Source organism: Physeter macrocephalus, chromosome 17 (genome assembly GCF_002837175.3).
Source record: "Physeter macrocephalus isolate SW-GA chromosome 17, ASM283717v5, whole genome shotgun sequence".
Taxonomy (NCBI): Eukaryota; Metazoa; Chordata; class Mammalia; order Artiodactyla; family Physeteridae; genus Physeter; species Physeter macrocephalus.
Window position 1 is genome coordinate 43634165 of NC_041230.1, and position 17493 is coordinate 43651657.

General features: G+C 52.0%; 1 protein-coding gene across 4 annotated transcripts in view; it reads right to left on the reverse strand.

Moving 5' to 3' along the window:
• Positions 1–1159: 1159 nt before the first annotated feature.
• Positions 1160–17493, reverse strand: part of FA2H (fatty acid 2-hydroxylase) — a 54517-nt gene continuing 38183 nt past the window's right edge. For 2 of the 4 annotated variants that reach the window (XM_055079043.1, XM_007102263.3), the window contains exons 3-7: positions 13590–13732; positions 12876–12982; positions 5597–5769; positions 3983–4235; positions 1160–2610 (exon numbers count right to left, since the gene is read on the reverse strand). In XM_055079043.1, the coding sequence (XP_054935018.1) occupies positions 2531–2610; positions 3983–4235; positions 5597–5769; positions 12876–12982; positions 13590–13732 (756 nt within the window). In that variant the 3' untranslated portion in view covers positions 1160–2530. Of the gene's footprint in view, positions 2611–3982; positions 5389–5596; positions 5770–12875; positions 12983–13589; positions 13733–17493 lie in introns of those variants that run through there. The other 2 variants (XR_008615531.1, XM_055079044.1) reach the window with 2 other exon arrangements.

Genomic DNA, 17493 nt, shown 5'->3' on the forward strand with positions numbered 1-17493 from the left:
CCAGAGCCTGTGCTCCGCAACGGGAGAGGCCACAACAGTGAGAGGTCCGCGTACCACAAAAAAAAAAAAAAAAAAAAAAAAAAAAAAAAAAAATTTTTTTTTCCAATTAATTTTTTGCTCAAACTTGCTCATCTTAGACCTGTCTCCGGTGGACTTGCATATTTACAACTAGTTGATCTCTTCCTTTGCTCCTGCTTTTTGTTTCTTCCTTCGCCTGGGGAGTGATGCTCCATGGTTGGATTCCCAACAGCACCTAGGGAATGGAGGTTGGATTTCTGCTGCTTGGATGGCCTGATTCCAGGAGCTTGAGGGAGGATTGGCACAGACAGGTCGCCCTAACCTTCAGGCTGGGAGCTGCTCTCTCGAGCAGGGAGAGGCAGCACCCTCCATGTGGCCGCAGTCTCGCCAACATCAGCTTGCCTCCGCTTTCATTTTTGCCTCTGCATCCTTGTGCAGGCAAATGCAGAGCCCACCTCTGCCGCACCTACTGAATGAGACTCTGACCGTTGAGGACCTGGATCTGTGGTTTGATAGGTTCCATAGGTGGTTCTGATGTGGTGGCTGGGAAGATATCCTGGGAAACTGTTTCACCCAGACTGAGCTGGCCTGAAGTTCTAGTTCCTACATTGGGCATTTGTTGCTGGAGCCTTAGAAAAGTCAACTAGAGTCTTAGCTGTGGTCTGATAAATTCCAAAAGAAACACCTCCTCTGTTGTGTACCAAGGCAGTTGGTGGGAGTGACGCCCCCTTATGCCCACCTCCAGGTGTAAGCAGTGAGGGGGAGATGCTGTCTGCAGAGAATTTAAAAACAGTAACAAGGGAAATTCCCTGGTGGTCCAGTGGTTAGGGCCCCGCGATTTCACTGCGAACGGCGTGGGTTTGATCCCTGGTCGGGGAACTAAGATCCCGCAAGCCCCGAGGCAGTGGCCAAAAAAAAACACCAAACAGTAATAAAGTCGAATAAAAGGATAGGGGTTGGTCTGATTTTTATCATCACTATACCCCAGCAAGTCTACACAACCTGGTCGGCGATCGAATAAATACTCCTTCCCGCTCAACCAGCCACACCCCCCAAACCCTCCTGAGCCTTGCTGGCCTCGACACAAAGTCTGGTGAGTCGCCATCAGCAAGTAACACCTCATCTTTTTTGGTTTCTTTTCCAATGTGTTTATTTTTCAAAATATACAATTTATTTACACCTTTATTTCACAACGGTAGTTTGTATATTTATTCCAAAATCTTTAAATAACCCCGCAGTAAACAGTACAAATCACAGGATCGGTCAAACTGCTTCCCTATAGCCTTTACACACATCGAGTTTTTAAAAAGTTTCAAGTAGTAACGGTTTGTGGGTAAGAAGGGAACAAAAATAAGACAAAAACGTTTTTATATAAGCTCGACATGTAGGATTAGAAAGGGCAATCTGAGCAGCTACTTGGTCTGGGGCCCGACTAAGGGTATTTATATAGTTTATAAATAAGACCCTCTTATGAGCAGCGAGGGTTTTGGTTATTCGGAAGAAAGGGTGGGAACCTCGTCTGCTGGGGTGGGAGGGGCTGGGAGATAAGGCACCGCATCAAGGCTTCTTCTCGGCTTAAGGAGGCACTGGCTGGAAGGGTCCTGAGTGAGGCGGGCAGGGGCCCACTTATGCCAGGTGGAGGTCAAGAATGGCTGGGGACAGGATGGGGCTCCCACCCACGGAGAGGTCTCTTTAGCCTCCCTTGGGGAAAAGCTTTGTGATTCTGGAGGCGGAGAGATGGCTAGAGCAGCTGGTGCTTCCTAAAGAAAGGGGCGTGGGCTCCCTCCAGCCTCGAGACCCCCAACAGCTACTCTCAGCCCACCTGCACAGACAGGTGAGGGCCAGGCGTGTGGGTGCTGGATGTGTCACAGCCCGAGGCACCTGGTGATGCAGCTGGCATTTGTTCTTGGCAGGGGACAAAGGTGCTGCCCCGGGATTGGGGGTGGCCTGTAGGAGGCTTCCTGCTTTCTCCTCTTTGGAGAGTGCTTCATCCACCTCTGTGTCCTCCAGTCCCCAGCCAGAGCCACCGCACCCTCTCCGGGAAGAGAAGGTGGGGAAGATGAGGGCCATGGCCCTGCAGACTCCGTTCTTCACTGTTAACACTGGCAGCTCCAGGGTGCTAAGACACAGGTGGGACACCAGCTGGTCCCAGGGGTCAGTTGCCTTCACTCCCCTTAGGAAAGTCCCCACTGGCCGGGTCCTGAAGCAGTCCTGGGGGCTAAGGCACTGGGCGGGGGTGTGAGTGAAGAGGCTGGGCTGCTCCAGAAAAGAGCTAGTCCCTGAGGGCCACTCGGCCACCAAGTGGACGTGACCCTCCTGTGCTGGGTCAGGAGGGCAGTCTCAGGGTTAGCCTCGGGCTTCAGGGTTTCCCCAGCACCCTCCACCAAGCCCAAGGGCCGGACAAAGCCCGCACTGCCTGGTCAAGCAAACCTTCTTTGCAGGGTCTGGATGGGGGTGGACTGGGGTAGGGGCCACAGCGGGGCTGAGGGCAGGACAACAGGGCTGGGAGTTGTCACTGTATCTTCGGGTGGGGTTCTTCCAGAATAAGGGTGTGGAAAAAGTGATCCCAAAATTTAGTACTGATGCCAAATCCTAGAGAGGGAGACAAATGGGGAGAAGATGAGGCATTCTTGAAGGAGTCAGTTTGCTCGGAAGGGAGCCTAGCTGGGGCTAGCACGTGGGGAAGATTTCAGCATCGGTTCCCGATGGCCTTCCCAACTCTCAGGGCCATTCTGGCAGAAGTCAAGAGCAGGGTACCAGTGTTTCTAGACTCCCAAGGATACTGTTGGAATAACCCCAAATTTCTTATCTGGCCTGGCTTCCTGGGAGAGCCTGGCTGCTGCCTGCCTCTTCCTCTCTCTCCCTCACACTCCAGCCGCCTCCTTCTCTTTGAAGATGCCAAGTTCATTCCTGCTTCAAGGCTTCACACCTGTTGCTCCTGGGATGCTCTTTCTCCAGACATTGGACGCTGGCTTCTCCTAATTCAGGTCTCAGCTCTAATGACGTCTCTGCAGGGACACCTTCCCGGACCACTTTAGCTAACATTCTGCTGTCCGGCAGGGTAGCCACTAGCCCGTGTGACTCCTGAGCACTGGAAATGTGGCCCGAGCTATGGAGGGACTAAATTCCCAGTTTCATTTAATTTTAATTAACTTACACTTCAATGTAGAAAGCTATACTCGATTCAGTTGCTGGAAAACTTTGAGGCACGTTTGGAGCAACTCACGTATGTGAATCTACTTTTTTGACTGTAAATTTTAGAAACTCTAAATATGGATCAAGTATTTCCAATGAACATTTAGCCCTTGAATGGCGACGGGCTTGTAAGTGCAAGTTACACACCGGATATCGAAGACTTAATAGAAGGAAAGAATGTAAAATTTCTCATTGACAATTGTTCTTTGTGGCCGCGCCGCACGGCTTGCGGGATCCCAGCTCCCCAACCAGGGATCAAACCCGGGCCCACGGCAATGAGAGCGCCGAGTCCTAACCAGCGGGCCTCCAGGGAACTCCCAACAAGTTTTATATTGATCACACGTTGAAATGATCACATTTTGGTTGTATTTGGCTTAATGAACTATATTATTAAAATTAACTTCATTGGTTTAATTTTACTTGTTAATGTGGCTACCAGAAAATGTAAAATCCCATCTGTGACTCACATTCTATATTATTAAACAGTGTGGGTCCCCGCCCCCACTGACATGGTTTCTCTAACATCACTTTGCTTTATTTTCTTTGTGGCACTTATCACTGTCTGCAATGGTCTTAGCTATTTACTGGTTTCCTTGTTTGTCTGTCTCTGCACAGCCCCCTGCACCAGGGACTAGGATGGGAGCTCCACGCTTGCCTTGCTGACTGTGTATCCCCAGAACCGTGCCTGGCCCTGGCTAGAAGCTCAGGGGTAGCTGTCAAATAAGAAATGAACAAACGAGGAAGCGGGGAGGCACCGGCAGGTCCTCACCTGACTGCTGATGTGCAAAGTGGTGCTTGACGTGGTGGGCCTTCAGGTTGTACAGGTAGGAGCCCTTGTGCGGGGAGCCGAAGTGAAGATAGTAGTGGATCATGTCGTAGATGATGTAGCCCAGGAGGCCCCCTGCAAACACAGTGCCCCCCACCGCCTCGGGCAGGATGAGCCGTAAGAACACGTAGAAGAAAGCGATCACCAGAGAGGCTGGCACAGGGGGGAAGACCAGGCGGGACTCGTCGAAGGGTGCCTGTGGATGGAGGGGCTCATGTGTCAGGACGCAGCCCGGGGCCCCAGGGCCTGACTGTGGTCACACGCAGCATGCCGGCCCAGAGGTGCTCCCATGGGGGATGGGGCGGAGCAGCCCAGACAGTCCAGGGAGGGTGTAGGCTTGGCACCCTCGGTGGCTCTGGGGAGGGTGGGCCACCAAGCCTAAAAGCCCTGGAGAGTCTGTCCCACTCCCCATTTCCAAGCCAGGATGGGACCTGGAAAACCGGCCAAGAAAACAGGGGTGGGTGTGATGTGGGCAGGATGCTCACAGAGCAGAGCCCCTCTTTATGCTCAAGAGGCCCCTGTGGCTCTGGAATCTGTTCGGTGCTAGAGAGGAGGCCCAACCCCCCACCCCAAGTACCAGGCGGGGCACCTGGACAAAGTCTGAGGGTGATGAAGGCGCACATGGTGGACTATCCTGGAAGTGTAAACAGGCAGGTCCCCCACCCCACGTGGCCTTCTTTGTTCCAAGGGGGTGTTGTCACAGTGAACCAGACAACAAAAGAACCTAGTCTTTGGCTCTGGAGCTTCACAAGCCAAGGGCCTGGCAGACAGGTAAGATTTTAGAGACGGTGTGAGTATTCTGAGGAGAGACCCTCTCTGGGCTGAAAGAGGAGAGAGAGAAATCAGGCGACAGAGAAAGAGCAATGTACTGATGTGGGCCTCCCTCCCCTCTGACCAGGGGCAACAGGACTTGCTGGCCATGTGCCAGAGCACCAGCTCCAGGACGAAGAAGGAAGGAAGGGAGGGGGGAGGATGGAGACCCTGGGACAGGCTGAGATCAGCACGGTGCAGGGACAGAGAAGCAGCAGGGGACACCACTTCCTCTGGGCAGACCTGGCTTCCAATCCCAGCTGCTGGGACCGTCATGTTGCCCTTGAGGAGCCCCAGGGGGGTGGACGGCTGAGAGCACAGACTCTGGATTCCACAGGGGACAACATCCAGGTGTGACCTTGGGTGAATTCCTTAGTTCCTTTATTTCCCCAAGCCTCAGTCTGCCAGTCTGTGGAATGGGGAGAACCGTAGCACCATCTTCAGAATGAAGCTCCACAAGGGCAGTGATTCTTGACTGTTTTGTTCAGTGGTGTCTAGAACAGTGCCCGGCACATAGTGAGCACTTAAGTGCGCGTGGACTGAATGAAGGAATAAATGAAGGAATGAAGTTGTTGTGAGGGTTAAAGCTGGACAGACAGGCTCACTCTGTCCACGCCCGGCGCAGGCCAGGACCCAGTCACACGCCCTTGATCTCCCCTCGCTCTCAACCTGACTCCCACCCAGATGGGCAGCTCCCACGGGTGGGTCACAGTGGCAGGGACCCGGGTGAGAGCCTGCCCTGCTCACCTTGTGGTGCTGGCCGTGCATGACGAAGTGCAGCATGATGAGGTAATAGCTGTCATTGGGGGGCTTCATGTGGAACAGGAAGCGGTGGATGAGGTACTCTACTAGGCTCCAGAGGAGCAGCCCCAGCACGAAGAGGCCCGGGAACGTGGACTCGGGCATGGCTACTGAGTACTCTGCAGAGGGGCAGGAGAGAGGCAAGGTCAGGGCAGACAGCCCCGGGGCGCAGCAGTGCCTGGTAGCTCCAGAGGTCCTGTCCCAAGGCCCTGTCTCCTTAGGAGCTGCTGCCCTCTGCCCAGCAGCTATGGGGCCCAGCCCCACCATCAGGGCCTTTGAATCAAAATGGGAAGGAGGCTGTGACGATCTATGTTGGGCTTAGGAGGAGTCCTCTCAGAGGACTATTGATGTGGGGTCTTACATTGATTTCAGATGTTGAACCACCCTTGCATTCTGGAACAAATCCCATTTGGTGGTGGTGTATAATCCTTTAATATGTTCTAGGATTCAGTTTTCTAGTGTCTTGTTGAGGATTGTTGCATCTATATTCGTCAGTGATATTAGTTTGTAGTTTTCTTTCTTGTGGTGTCTTTGTCTGGCTTTGGTATCAGAGTAAGATTTGGCTAGAGATCTGAGATCTTCCTTAAAGGGACTGTACGAGGAACAGCTATGGCCAGCACTGGACCTTTACCTGGTGCTACCGTCTGAACGTGTTCCCTCAAATTCATATGTTTAAAACTAACCCCCAAGGTGATGGGAGGTGATGAGGTCATGGGGTGAATAGGACTAATTCCCTTATAAAAGAGGCTCGATGGGGCTTCCCTGGTGGCGCAGTGGTTGCGCGTCCGCCTGCCGATGCAGGGGAACCGGGTTCGCGCCCCGGTCTGGGGGGGTCCCACGTGCCGCGGAGCGGCTGGGCCCGTGAGCCATGGCCGCTGAGCCTGCGCGTCCGGAGCCTGTGCCCCGCAACGGGAGAGGCCACAGCAGAGGGAGGCCCGCATACCACAAAAAAAAAAAAAAAAAAAAAAGAGGCTCGAGAGAACTCTTCCCCTTTCTGCCACGTGAGGATACAATGAGTCTTTGACCTAGAAGAGGGCCCTCACCTGACCATGCTCACACCCTGATCCTGGACTTCCAGCCTCCAGAATCGTGAGCAATTAATTTCTATTGTTGACAAGCCACCCAGTCTGTGATGTTTTGTTAAAGCAGCCTGAACGGACTAAGACACCAGGAAAAAGTGACCTTGCCCCAGCAGCATGGAGGAGAGGGAGTGGCGATCCTGATGAAGCCAGCAGAGCTGGGGGGCTACTGGTGGAAGATGTTAACCACCAGGGACTGGGGGGCCAGGAGGGCCAGGAGAACCCCAGGAGAGGTAGGTTCATGAACAATACTTAAAATCATAGCATATGAGGAAGATGTGAAAATCCTGAAGATGATTAGCCCGGAGACCAGAAGACTGGAGAGATGTAATTATCATGAAGTGTGAGGTTCCCCATGCCCAGCCCTCAGAGGACAGCCTGCAGTCCTTCCGGCTCTCGTTTCTTTTCTCTACTTCATCCATTCTTTGACTTCACCGACACTTCAGCTCTTGTCACAGTTTTCTTCATGTCTATGCTCACCCTCTTAGCTCTACTTCTTTCCTCCACAAGCTATTGCTTTGGCTATACTTGCTCTCTCTTTTAAAAAGGAGCAGCTTTATTGAACTATAACTCACATATCTTACAATTCACCCATTTCAAGTGTACAATTCAATGGTTTTTAGTATACTCAGAGTTGTACAACCATCACCACAATTTTAGAACATTTTTATCACCCCAGAAAGAAACCCTTTACCCATTAGCAGTCACTACGCATTTCCTCCAACCCCTGCCATTTCCCAGAGCCAGGAATCCCCTAAACTACTTTCTGTCTATTGCATTTGCCTATTCTGGATATTTCGTATCAATGGACTCATACAGTATGTGGTCTTTTGTGACTGGCTTCTTTTACTTACAATATTTTCAAGGTTCATCCACGTTGTAGCATGTATCAGAACTTCATCCCTTTTTAAGGCTGAATAATATTCCTTATTAATATGGACGCACCACATTTGTTTATCCACTCATCAGCTGATGGACAGCTGGGTTGTTTCTACTTTTTGGCTATTATGAATAATGCTGCTATGAACATTCATGTGCGATTTTTTGTGTGGATGTATGTTTTCAGTTGTCTTGGGTATATGCCTAGGAGTGGAATTGCTGGCACCTACTGCAACTGTGTTTAACTTTTGGGGAAACTACCAAACTGTTTTCTAAAGCTAGCCATTCTCTTTTTTTTTTTTGCGGTACGTGGGCCTCTCACTGCTGTGGCCTCTCCCGTCGTGGAGCACAGGCTCCGGACGCACAGGCTCAGTAATTGTGGCTCACGGGCCCAGTTGCTCCGCGGCATGTGGGATCTTCCCAGACCGGGGCTCGAACCCGTGTCCCCTGCATCGGCAGGCGGACTCTCAACCACTGCGCCACCAGGGAAGCCCCCACTCTATTTTTGAATCTGTAACCCCATAAGTTCCCATCCTGAGGTTTATGAATACCCAGAGTCCTCGGTCGGATTTCAGAGTGAACCTGCTGACATGGTGTCCCAAACGATGCATCTATGTGCATCTTTCTGGGGGTTGAGCCCACAAATGTTCAGATTCTCAAAGGAACTTGAACCAACAAGGTTTGAACACACAGCTCCACTCCCTGCCTGCTGGGATACTTGGCTTTTCTCCTCTTCTCTAGATGCCCTTTGTCAGGCTCCATCTTGGAAACCGCCTTTGTCCCCAGGGTCAAAACCTTGACCCTCCCCTCTTATAAGCTCTCTGTCTGATCTAGGATGTCAGCCGCACCTGCCTGCTGACAAGCCCCAGATCTATGCCTCCAGCTCAGCCCTGGAGGGCCACTTGCTACTGGGCATCTCCATGCAGCTGTCCACAGCCCCGCCTCCAAGGTCAGCAGCCAATCATCTTCTTCTTCCTTCCTGCCCACCCTATCACCCCAGGCTGCACCTCAGTGGGGGGGTTAATGACTTCCACACATTACCTAAGGCTCAACTTATTCCTCTCTCCCGTGTCCAACCTGTCACCAAGCTCTGTCAGCTCCCTCTCCTTAATATCTTCTGGCAAAGTAAAAAAGAAAAGCCAGACACAAAAGACCCCATATTGTAGGAGTCTATTTATATGGCATGTCCAGAATAGGCAAATGTAGAGAGACAGAAGTAGACTGGTGGTTGCCAGGGGCTGGAGAAGGGGGGGCGGAATGGGAAGCAGTGGCTCAGTGGGGATGGGGTTTCCTTTTGGGGTGATGAAAACATTTTGGAACTAGACAAAAGTGGTGGTGTTCACAACATTGTTAACGTACTAAATGCCACTGAATTATTCTCTTCAGAATAGTTCATTTTATGTTATATGTATCTCACCTCAGTTAAAAAAAAAAAATCTCTTGGGTCAGTTCCCTGCTCTGACTCCCCCACTACCTCATCACCCGGTGGCTGCATCAGCTTCCTACTCCAACCCTCTGCCCCTACATGCTGTTAAAACCCTCCTGTGGTGCCTCGTTCTCTTTAGGTAAAGTCCAAACCCCTAGCCTGGCACTCGAGCTCTCTTGAGACCCAGCCCTGCCAGCCGCCACCTCCCTGCCTCATTGCCCCATCACCCTGTACAGGGGCCAAACTGAACCACTTGTGGCTCCTGAGATGCCCACGTGCCCCACCCACACATATCTTTTCCTTCACTGGAATTCCCTCTCTCCCTTCCTTACCCCACGTGTCTCCTCCTGTGAGAAGCCTCCGCAGACACCCTTTGCCCCGGCCTGGGCCGTGTTTGAGGTCTGCCACATCATCCTTTATCATGTTGAGCTATGGCTGCTGTTTTACTCATTCGTCGCCACCAGGTTGTGAGCATTTTATGGGCAGAGTGGGTATTTTGTTCTGTATCTCCTGTGCTTAACACAGCAGGTGCTCAGACACTCGTGGGAGATTCATGGGCCAGCCCAAGTCTCTCTGGAGGGCTGGACAAAGATGAGATTTGACCCGTACTGTTCTAAGGGCAGAACAGGGGCAGCCTCTGGTTCTGTTTAAGGAAGCACTTCTGAAGGACTGTGCCTAGTGTGAATGACCACGGGGAACTAGTGTGTAAGGAGAGAGTCCAGGAAGGTGAGGAGGAGAGGTGACTTTCCTCCTCTTTGGACCAGATTCCAGGCCCGGGGCCATTCTGATAGACGGTTCCAAACGAGTCTCTAAGCTAAGGAAGGATTTTTCACACTTTGCCTGGAAAGTAACACACAACGCAGCTAAGATTCAGTCCCCAAAGGACCCATCCAATCTTTCTCAAAACAGGTGTTGAGCTGGTCTGACATTTCTCATCAGTGGGGCCTGCTGTGTCCACATCTGGCATGGGACACTTGCCTGACAGCATTGCCTGTCAGTGGCCATCCAGCCCTGGCTGGGCTGCTCTGGTTGGCCAGGTCCCACTTTGAGGGAAGGCTGGGCACCTCTGGGGTCTTTCAGGACACTCTGGTGAAGTGCAGGGAGCCTGGGCTTTGGATTTGCAGGCCTGGGTTCAGATCCCGGCTCTGTACCCTCTACGTGTTTTCTCAACAGTAAAATATCCTACCACTTGTGAAGGGCTGTTGCTAAGACAGAGGGAATATAACACCTGATTATGTGATAAATATATATCTTATATATAAGAATAATATATTGTATATTAATACTTATCATGATAATATAATATGCCTCATATATAACAAGCTGCTACTATAATTTTTTTTTTTTTTTTTGTGGTATGCGGGCCTCCCTCTGTTGTGGCCTCTCCCGTTGCGGAGCACAGGCTCCGGACGCGCAGGCTCAGCGGCCATGGCTCACGGGCCCAGCCGCTCCGCGGCATGTGGGATCCTCCCGGACCGGGGCGCGAACCCGGCTCCCCTGCATCGGCAGGCGGACGCGCAACCACTGCGCCACCAGGGAAGCCCCTATAATTTTTAAATATAATGAGTCAAAGTACATCTAAGTTCCACACAGTCCTCCTTGTGCTGTGTTTTCTCAGTTCTCCTTGCAGGGCTCTGGAGGGTCCCTGGTTGGGGGAGAAGGAGTTTCCCAGCTCCCCTGCGCCCCCTGCCCCAGAGTGCAGGAGCCCTTCCTCGCTGTGTAGCTCTCTTGTCAGCAGGGAAAGGACTGGACATAGAGAAGCATTCCCTGGCCACAGACTTTGGTCTTGACCTTTGCTGGGGCTCCCACCACAATCGCACGGAGGCCTGAATCCTTGCCTAGGACGCTGCTCTGCACTCACTCTAATGCGCCTCCAGGAACTGTGCTGGGGGCCAGCCTGGATGTACAGAAGCCCTCTGCTTTCCAAAGCATTTTCACACATGCACCTAGGAATTTCAGCCTTGCACTGGTGTCTCCGTGCAGCTTCCACTGTTCCTTGGCACCCTGAGTCTCCTGCATTTACTCCAGTGCACCCTTTGTCCAGCAGCTGTGCTGGGACCCTGCTGAGTTTCCACTCGCCTTGCTTTGTGGCTCTATTTTTTTCTGCCTGTGGCCTTTGCCTTGCCTGATGAGCTGCAGGTGAGGGAGGCGTGTGCGGCTCTCATGCCACCGTCGCTGGCATCGTGGTCACAGCCCCACTAACCCCCTACACTAGACCTTTATTAGACAGCACATTTCAGCTCTCTGCAGAGGCCTGTGGTTCTGATGAAGCCGTCGAATCATCCTCCCTGCCTCGCAGAAGAGTCCCCTCCTATAGGTCAAGTCTCCGCCCGCCCCCTCACCCCAGCATCACCCCCGTCAGCCCATCAGGCCGGAGCTGGTACCGAGTGGCATCTCTGGAGGAATCCTGCAAAGGGACCTGGGCCAAAGCTCTGGCATCCCGTTCCCCCTCCGGCCCCAGCCCTGGCGGCCCTGCCACTGTTGGTGATTGTTAGGGGAGCGCCCGGCAGACAGTGGGTGATTCAGTGAGCAGGCTGTCTCAGCAACAAGCCCTGTGCTGTGCCTGAGCTATTCAGCGTGGGCAGAAAAGGGTAACCTTGGCTCGAGGGGTGCACACATTAACCCTTGGGGACCGGGAGCAGCCTGGGCTCTGGGGGACTTCCTGCAGCTGGCTCAGCCCCTCCCCATCCTGGACCAGGTGGGAAAACTGGGGGTCCCGGCACTGTGGCTGTGGCCCCTCTCATCTAAACCATTCAGCCCTCAACTTCTCCTCCTGGGGGAGGCGGGCAGGAGAGAGCCTCGGAGTGTGGAGAGAAGGAGCCTGTGTCTGGAAGAGACAGGGGTTCAGAGGCTCACAGTTGGGAACATGACATGTCATCAGGAGAGGAAAGCCCACCTGAGCTACTCCCAGCACCCCTCTCCCACCTGTCCCCCTACCCGGCCTCTCTCTGAACCATTTGCCATGGGCAAGCACTTCCCCAAGGCAGGTTCTGCCAGGACGGACAGATTACCTGGGCAGGTGGCACGTACCTGGAGACCAAAGGTAGGTGATGAACTTGGGAGGCAGGCTGGCAGAAGAGGCCCAAACCTGTGGCTGCCCTGAGAGACTCAGCCTCACAGGCTCTTTGGAAGTCACCCCATGTCAGCCCTTCTCTCTGTCCCCTGCCCACCTGGGTGGCACCTAGCAACTACATCCTAGCCACGTGACCCTGAATTGCTTGCTTGACTTCCTGAGGTTCCATTTCCTTATCTCTAAAGGGGTGTACCTTTCTTGTGGGGCTGTTGGGAGGGTTAAATGAGATGGTCCCTGGAAAGCACCAGGCATGTGATAAGTGCTCAGTAGAGGTTAGTGGGTTGCTACTCTGAGTCAGGGCTTCTGCCGTCGGGCCTTTGCCCTGGGGGGACATTCTAGGACACTCTGGGATCCTTCTCTCCCAGGCTCTAATCTGTGTTCTGTTCATGAACCATTCCAAGTTCAGCTCTCTGCTGTGCCACCTGGTGAAATGACTTCATTTAGTTTCCTGACGAACAATTCCAGGTCACACTTTTTCTATTCTTAGACTCAGTGAGAAACGCCATCTTTATTGTTACACCACTTGATGAAATGATTTCATTTAGTGTCTGCTAATGTGTGGCTGGTTGTTTTTTAAAACTCATTTTGTGGAGGGTGGGGAGGTCTGACATTTCTTTTGGAAGAATATTTCTACAGATAGACCTCATTTTAAAATCTTTGTGATATGGTTTAGGGTTCTATGTTCTCAGAAACTCAGGACCAGGGAGAGCACCAAGGTCTCCGGCCTCCAGGAGCCACGGGAGCAATTGAGGAAGGACCCGACATTACCTGTGGTGAAGGACGCGAAGAGTCGGACGTTGCCCTGGGCGAGGGTTTGGTAGTAGGACCAACTAAGATACAGCATCAGGGGAACCCAGATGACGGGGACGCTGTACCTGCAGGAAGGTCGTCAGGGTGAGAGATATACATGCACAGAAGCTCGAGAGGGTCCAACTTCCCTAGAGACACACCTCTCAACTAGAGGGGGATGAGATGATACCAAAGCATGTGCGCAAAGCATATGGAGACCTGCGGTCCAGGGGACACTGATGTGGGGTGTGGGGAGGGGAGGAGGGGAAAAGAAGAGAGAAGCTGTGAGTCTGTCTCAGTCTCTGAGATGAATTATTGGCAGGAAAAAATACAAAAGAAGAGTCCCTCTGGCTAACAGTGCAGCTAGATAGGTGCTGACCTCTTGTGGCAGAGGGGCTAATTGCAGGCAAAATAGTCCACCATGGGCAGGGAAGGCTAGAAACCCCTCACAGAAGTCTGGAATAGAACACGAGTGACATTCAAAGTGGTTTCTGGCTACATGTTGGATTGTCACTCAGTGGACAAAATCATGCATACAAATGGATTATGCCTATGGCGTGTTCCACTCTCGCCAAGAGCTTACAGTACAGCTCTGGGCTCCAGGGAGGGATCCATTTGCCCCTTCCCCTTTGCATCTGACTGGCACCATCAGGAGAGAGGGATAGCCCACCATGGTCCGAGAGCAGGGCTCACCAGACAGTCTTGCTGAGGGCCTCGACGAGATCTGAGTGGAAGAGGCGGATGGGCCTGGTCACCGGCTGGTGGACCCACTCATCGTACTTCTCTCCCAAGTGGCCTACCTGCCACAGTAGGGGCTTCCGCCAGTCTACCAGGTCCTGCAAGAGATAAAGTCAAGTGGACACTTGAAATTCACACCTGTGCACATTCGTTCTCCCATCTCCTGGTTACAGCATCCTACTCCCCAGCCCCACCTCAGCTTATGTGGTCTGTATGGAGCTACCAACCCTCCTGCTCCAGTGCTTGGGGACTAACTGTTCATCCCAACCCGAGGGCCACAGAAATGGGATCCAGGATAGGCCCATGGCCTAAGCTGGTGCAATAAGCCATCGGACAACCCTCTCCTCTTGCTAGGATTGCTAGGTTGGCAGGGCATGACCCTGGAGTTGCCAGTGAAGGCTGCCTGAGGATGAAGTCAACACAGAGGATGGCCAAGCCAGGAGCTGGAGACACTGAATCCTGGTGATGACATCTGAGTGTCCAGATTCAGCCATGCATGAAGCTTGAAGTCTTAACCAGGATTCTTTAGGTATAGGAGCCAATACATTCTGTACTAGGAATCAAGTAGGCCCTTTCTCCTCCAACAAGGGCTTTCTTTTTTTTTTTTTTTTTTTTTTTGTGGCTGCACTAGGTCTTCGTCGCTGCGCACAGGCTTTTCTCTAGTTGTGGCGAGTGGGGGCTATTCTTCATTGCAGTGCGTGGGCTTCTCATTGCGGTGGCTTCTCTTGTTGTGGAGCACAGGCTCTAGGGGCGTGGGCTTCAGTAGTTGCAGCACGCAGGCCCCAGAGAACGAGGGCTTCAGTAGTTGTGGTGTGCGGGCTCAGTGGTTGCAGCTCACAGGCTCTAGAGTGTGCACTCAATAGTTGGTGGCGCATGGGCTTAGTTGTCTTGAGGCATGTGGGATCTTCTCAGACCAGGGATCGAACCGAAGTTCCCTGCATTGGCAGGCAGATTCTTTTTTTTTTTCTTTAATTTATTTATGTATTTTTATTTATTTATTTTTGGCTGCGTTGGGTCTTCTTTGCTGTGCGTGGGCTTTCTCTAGTTGCTGCGAGGAGGGGCTACTCTTCGTGTGGTGCATGGGCTTCTCATTGCGGTGGCTTCTCTTGTTGCGGAGCATGGGCTCTAGGCATATGGGCTTCTCATTGCGGTGGCTTCTCTTGTTGCGGAGCATGGGCTCTAGGCACATGGGCTTCAGCAGTTGTGGCACACGGGCTCAGCAGTTGTGGCATGTGGGCTCTAGAGCGCAGGCTCAGTAGTTGTGGTGCACAGGCTCAGTTGCTCTGTGGCATGTGGGGTCTTCCTGGACCAGGGCTCGAATCCGTCTTAACCACTGCACCACCAGGGAAGTCCAAGGGCTTTCTTCTTAGTGGTGGCCTGTGTAATTCATTCATTCACCCATTCAAACAATCATTCGTTCAGCACTTTGCTTGACATATACCTATATTTCTATGTTAGTTGCTGGGAAGAATAAACAACAATGTAAGAGACCATCTTTGCTTCACATAGCTTAGTGCTGAAGCAGAGTTCAGACTCTAGAGACAGGTTCTATCACTTACTGTGTGACCTTGGGGAAATTACTTGACCTCTCTGAGCCCCAGTTTACCTAGCTATGAAATGGAAGTAATAATAATGGTACCCACATAAAGTACTCAGCAAGGTGAGACATGCCAGGCAAGATAATTTAATGGTGATGCAGGCAGGCTGAGGTTGGGAGGCAGAATGATTGGTAAAAATGCCCGTGTCTAGGGTAGGAGAGGAGGGCTTTGCACAGAACCTAGGGTTTGGGTTGGAGCTCATACAATATGGGATACTTGGGAAGGGGGAGAAGGGAAAGGAGGTGGGGAGGGAGTATGGGCATAGATGTGGAGTTGAGAATGATTGTGGCCCATTTGATTCCTTGACATTGGTCTGTGGGGCAGTAGAAGGAGATCTGCTGAGGGCTTTAGATGACAGAACACCCAGTATCAGGCCCAGGAGTTGTCACTTCATCTTCCAGGCTGGCTGTCTCCAAGGTAGGGATGTATGTGTACCCCAGGGGTACTCACAGGCTGATCCCCAGAGGTGAGGAGAAAATATTAGACTCTTTTTGATATATTTCTTTCATATATAAACCATATTTGAATGTTTTCTAATGTACATAATACAAGAGTACATTAGCTCGCACAAATAATTTGTAGATAATTTAAATGGACATATAATGGAGAATGTGCTCAAAACGTTTTACTTAATAGGGATGCAAGATCAAAAAAGTTTGGAGGCTGCAGAAACCCTTGAAGACAATGGGAAGCCCTTGAAGACTTCTGATGAGTCGGTGTATTGAAGATTAATCTAGACCAAAATCAGTAAAGAAAAATGACCTTGGAGTCAGGTGACCACCTTCAAAGCCTGACTCTGCCTTTTATGAGCTGTGGGATCCTGGGCAAGTGCCTTTACCTCTCAGAGCCTCTCGGCTCTCTCGTCTGTAAAGCCGGGTGTGCCTGGACCCACCACCCACGATAGGAGAGAGGGCACCATGTGCCCAGTGTCTGGTGCTCAGTGGGTGTCAATGAACGTCCAATGCAGGGCATTCAGCAGCCACTGCGGGTGACAGGGACGTGGTGTCAGGAAAGGAATGGAGAAGAGCAAGGATGGATGTAGAGGAAAAGCACTGAAGCCTGGGAGAAAGAATCAATCGTGATTCAGAAACCCACCTGCCTGCAGCCCCAGCTGGAACCTCATCCTTGCACTGGCCTCCATGCCAAAGCTGGCTCAGCCCCAGCAGGGCTCCCAGCCCTGCCAGAGGTGAAGCTAGCCCTGCCATTACAGCTTTGGAGCAGGGGGCTGGGTGTCTCGGGGCAAGTGGGGAAGGTGACGTCACCGAGCACTCTCTCTGTGCCGGCGACCAGAGGGAAAGGCCCAAAGATAATTGTGGTTCCTGCCATGTGAACTTGGCAGGTCCCAGGTGCTGACTGCCTTCATGCTTCTCAGGCTAGAAGATGACCCAGGTCAGCCTGGAGCCATCCCATCCAGCACCAATTAAACCAGGCAATCATCCAAACCCCACCTGGTCGTTGCGCTCCTCCTGGCCCCATCCCAGTGTCTCCTTGACTTCATCCTTTGGGTCTAGCAGCAAACTGATTACTGGATGCAGGCTGACTCACTCGTCCCATTCCTCTGCCTCAGGTCTCTACACACACACACACACACACACACACACACACACACACACACACACACGGAAAGGGAACTGGAGGAACCAGGTAGTGGCCTGTGTTCACATCTTATCTTGCAACAGCCTGCAGAGCCTCACCTCAGAAGAAGCTCAGCCAGGATCACAGTGAGAGCCTGAGGCTTTGTCCCAGATGCAACAACACTGAGGGCTAAGAGTCACAGAGCACTGGTTATGTGCTAAGCATGTTTCTAAACACCTGACATGAGTTAAATCCTGTGATCCTCACTGTACCCATAACTAGGCAGGTACTTTTATTGTTGTCGTTTGCAGATGAGGAAATTGAAGCTGAGTAACTTGCCCAATCCTGCCCAGTTAAGACATTTTTGATGAATTGGCCCCTTTATTATTGGGAAATAGTCCCTGGTAATACTCCTTGTCCTGAAGTCCACTTTGTCTGATTTTAGCAAGGCTTCCTTATACTTGGTGTTTGCATGGTCTTTCTTTCCCCACCCTTTTACTTTCACCTTGCACATGCCTTTATTTTTTTTTTTTTTTTTTTTTTTTTTTTTTTTTTTTTTTTTTTTTTGGGGTATGCGGGCCTCCCTCTGCCGGGGCCTCTCCCGTTGCGGGGCACAGGCTCCGCACGCGCAGGCCCAGCGGCCATGGCTCACGGGCCCAGCCGCTCCCCGGCATGTGGGGTCCTCC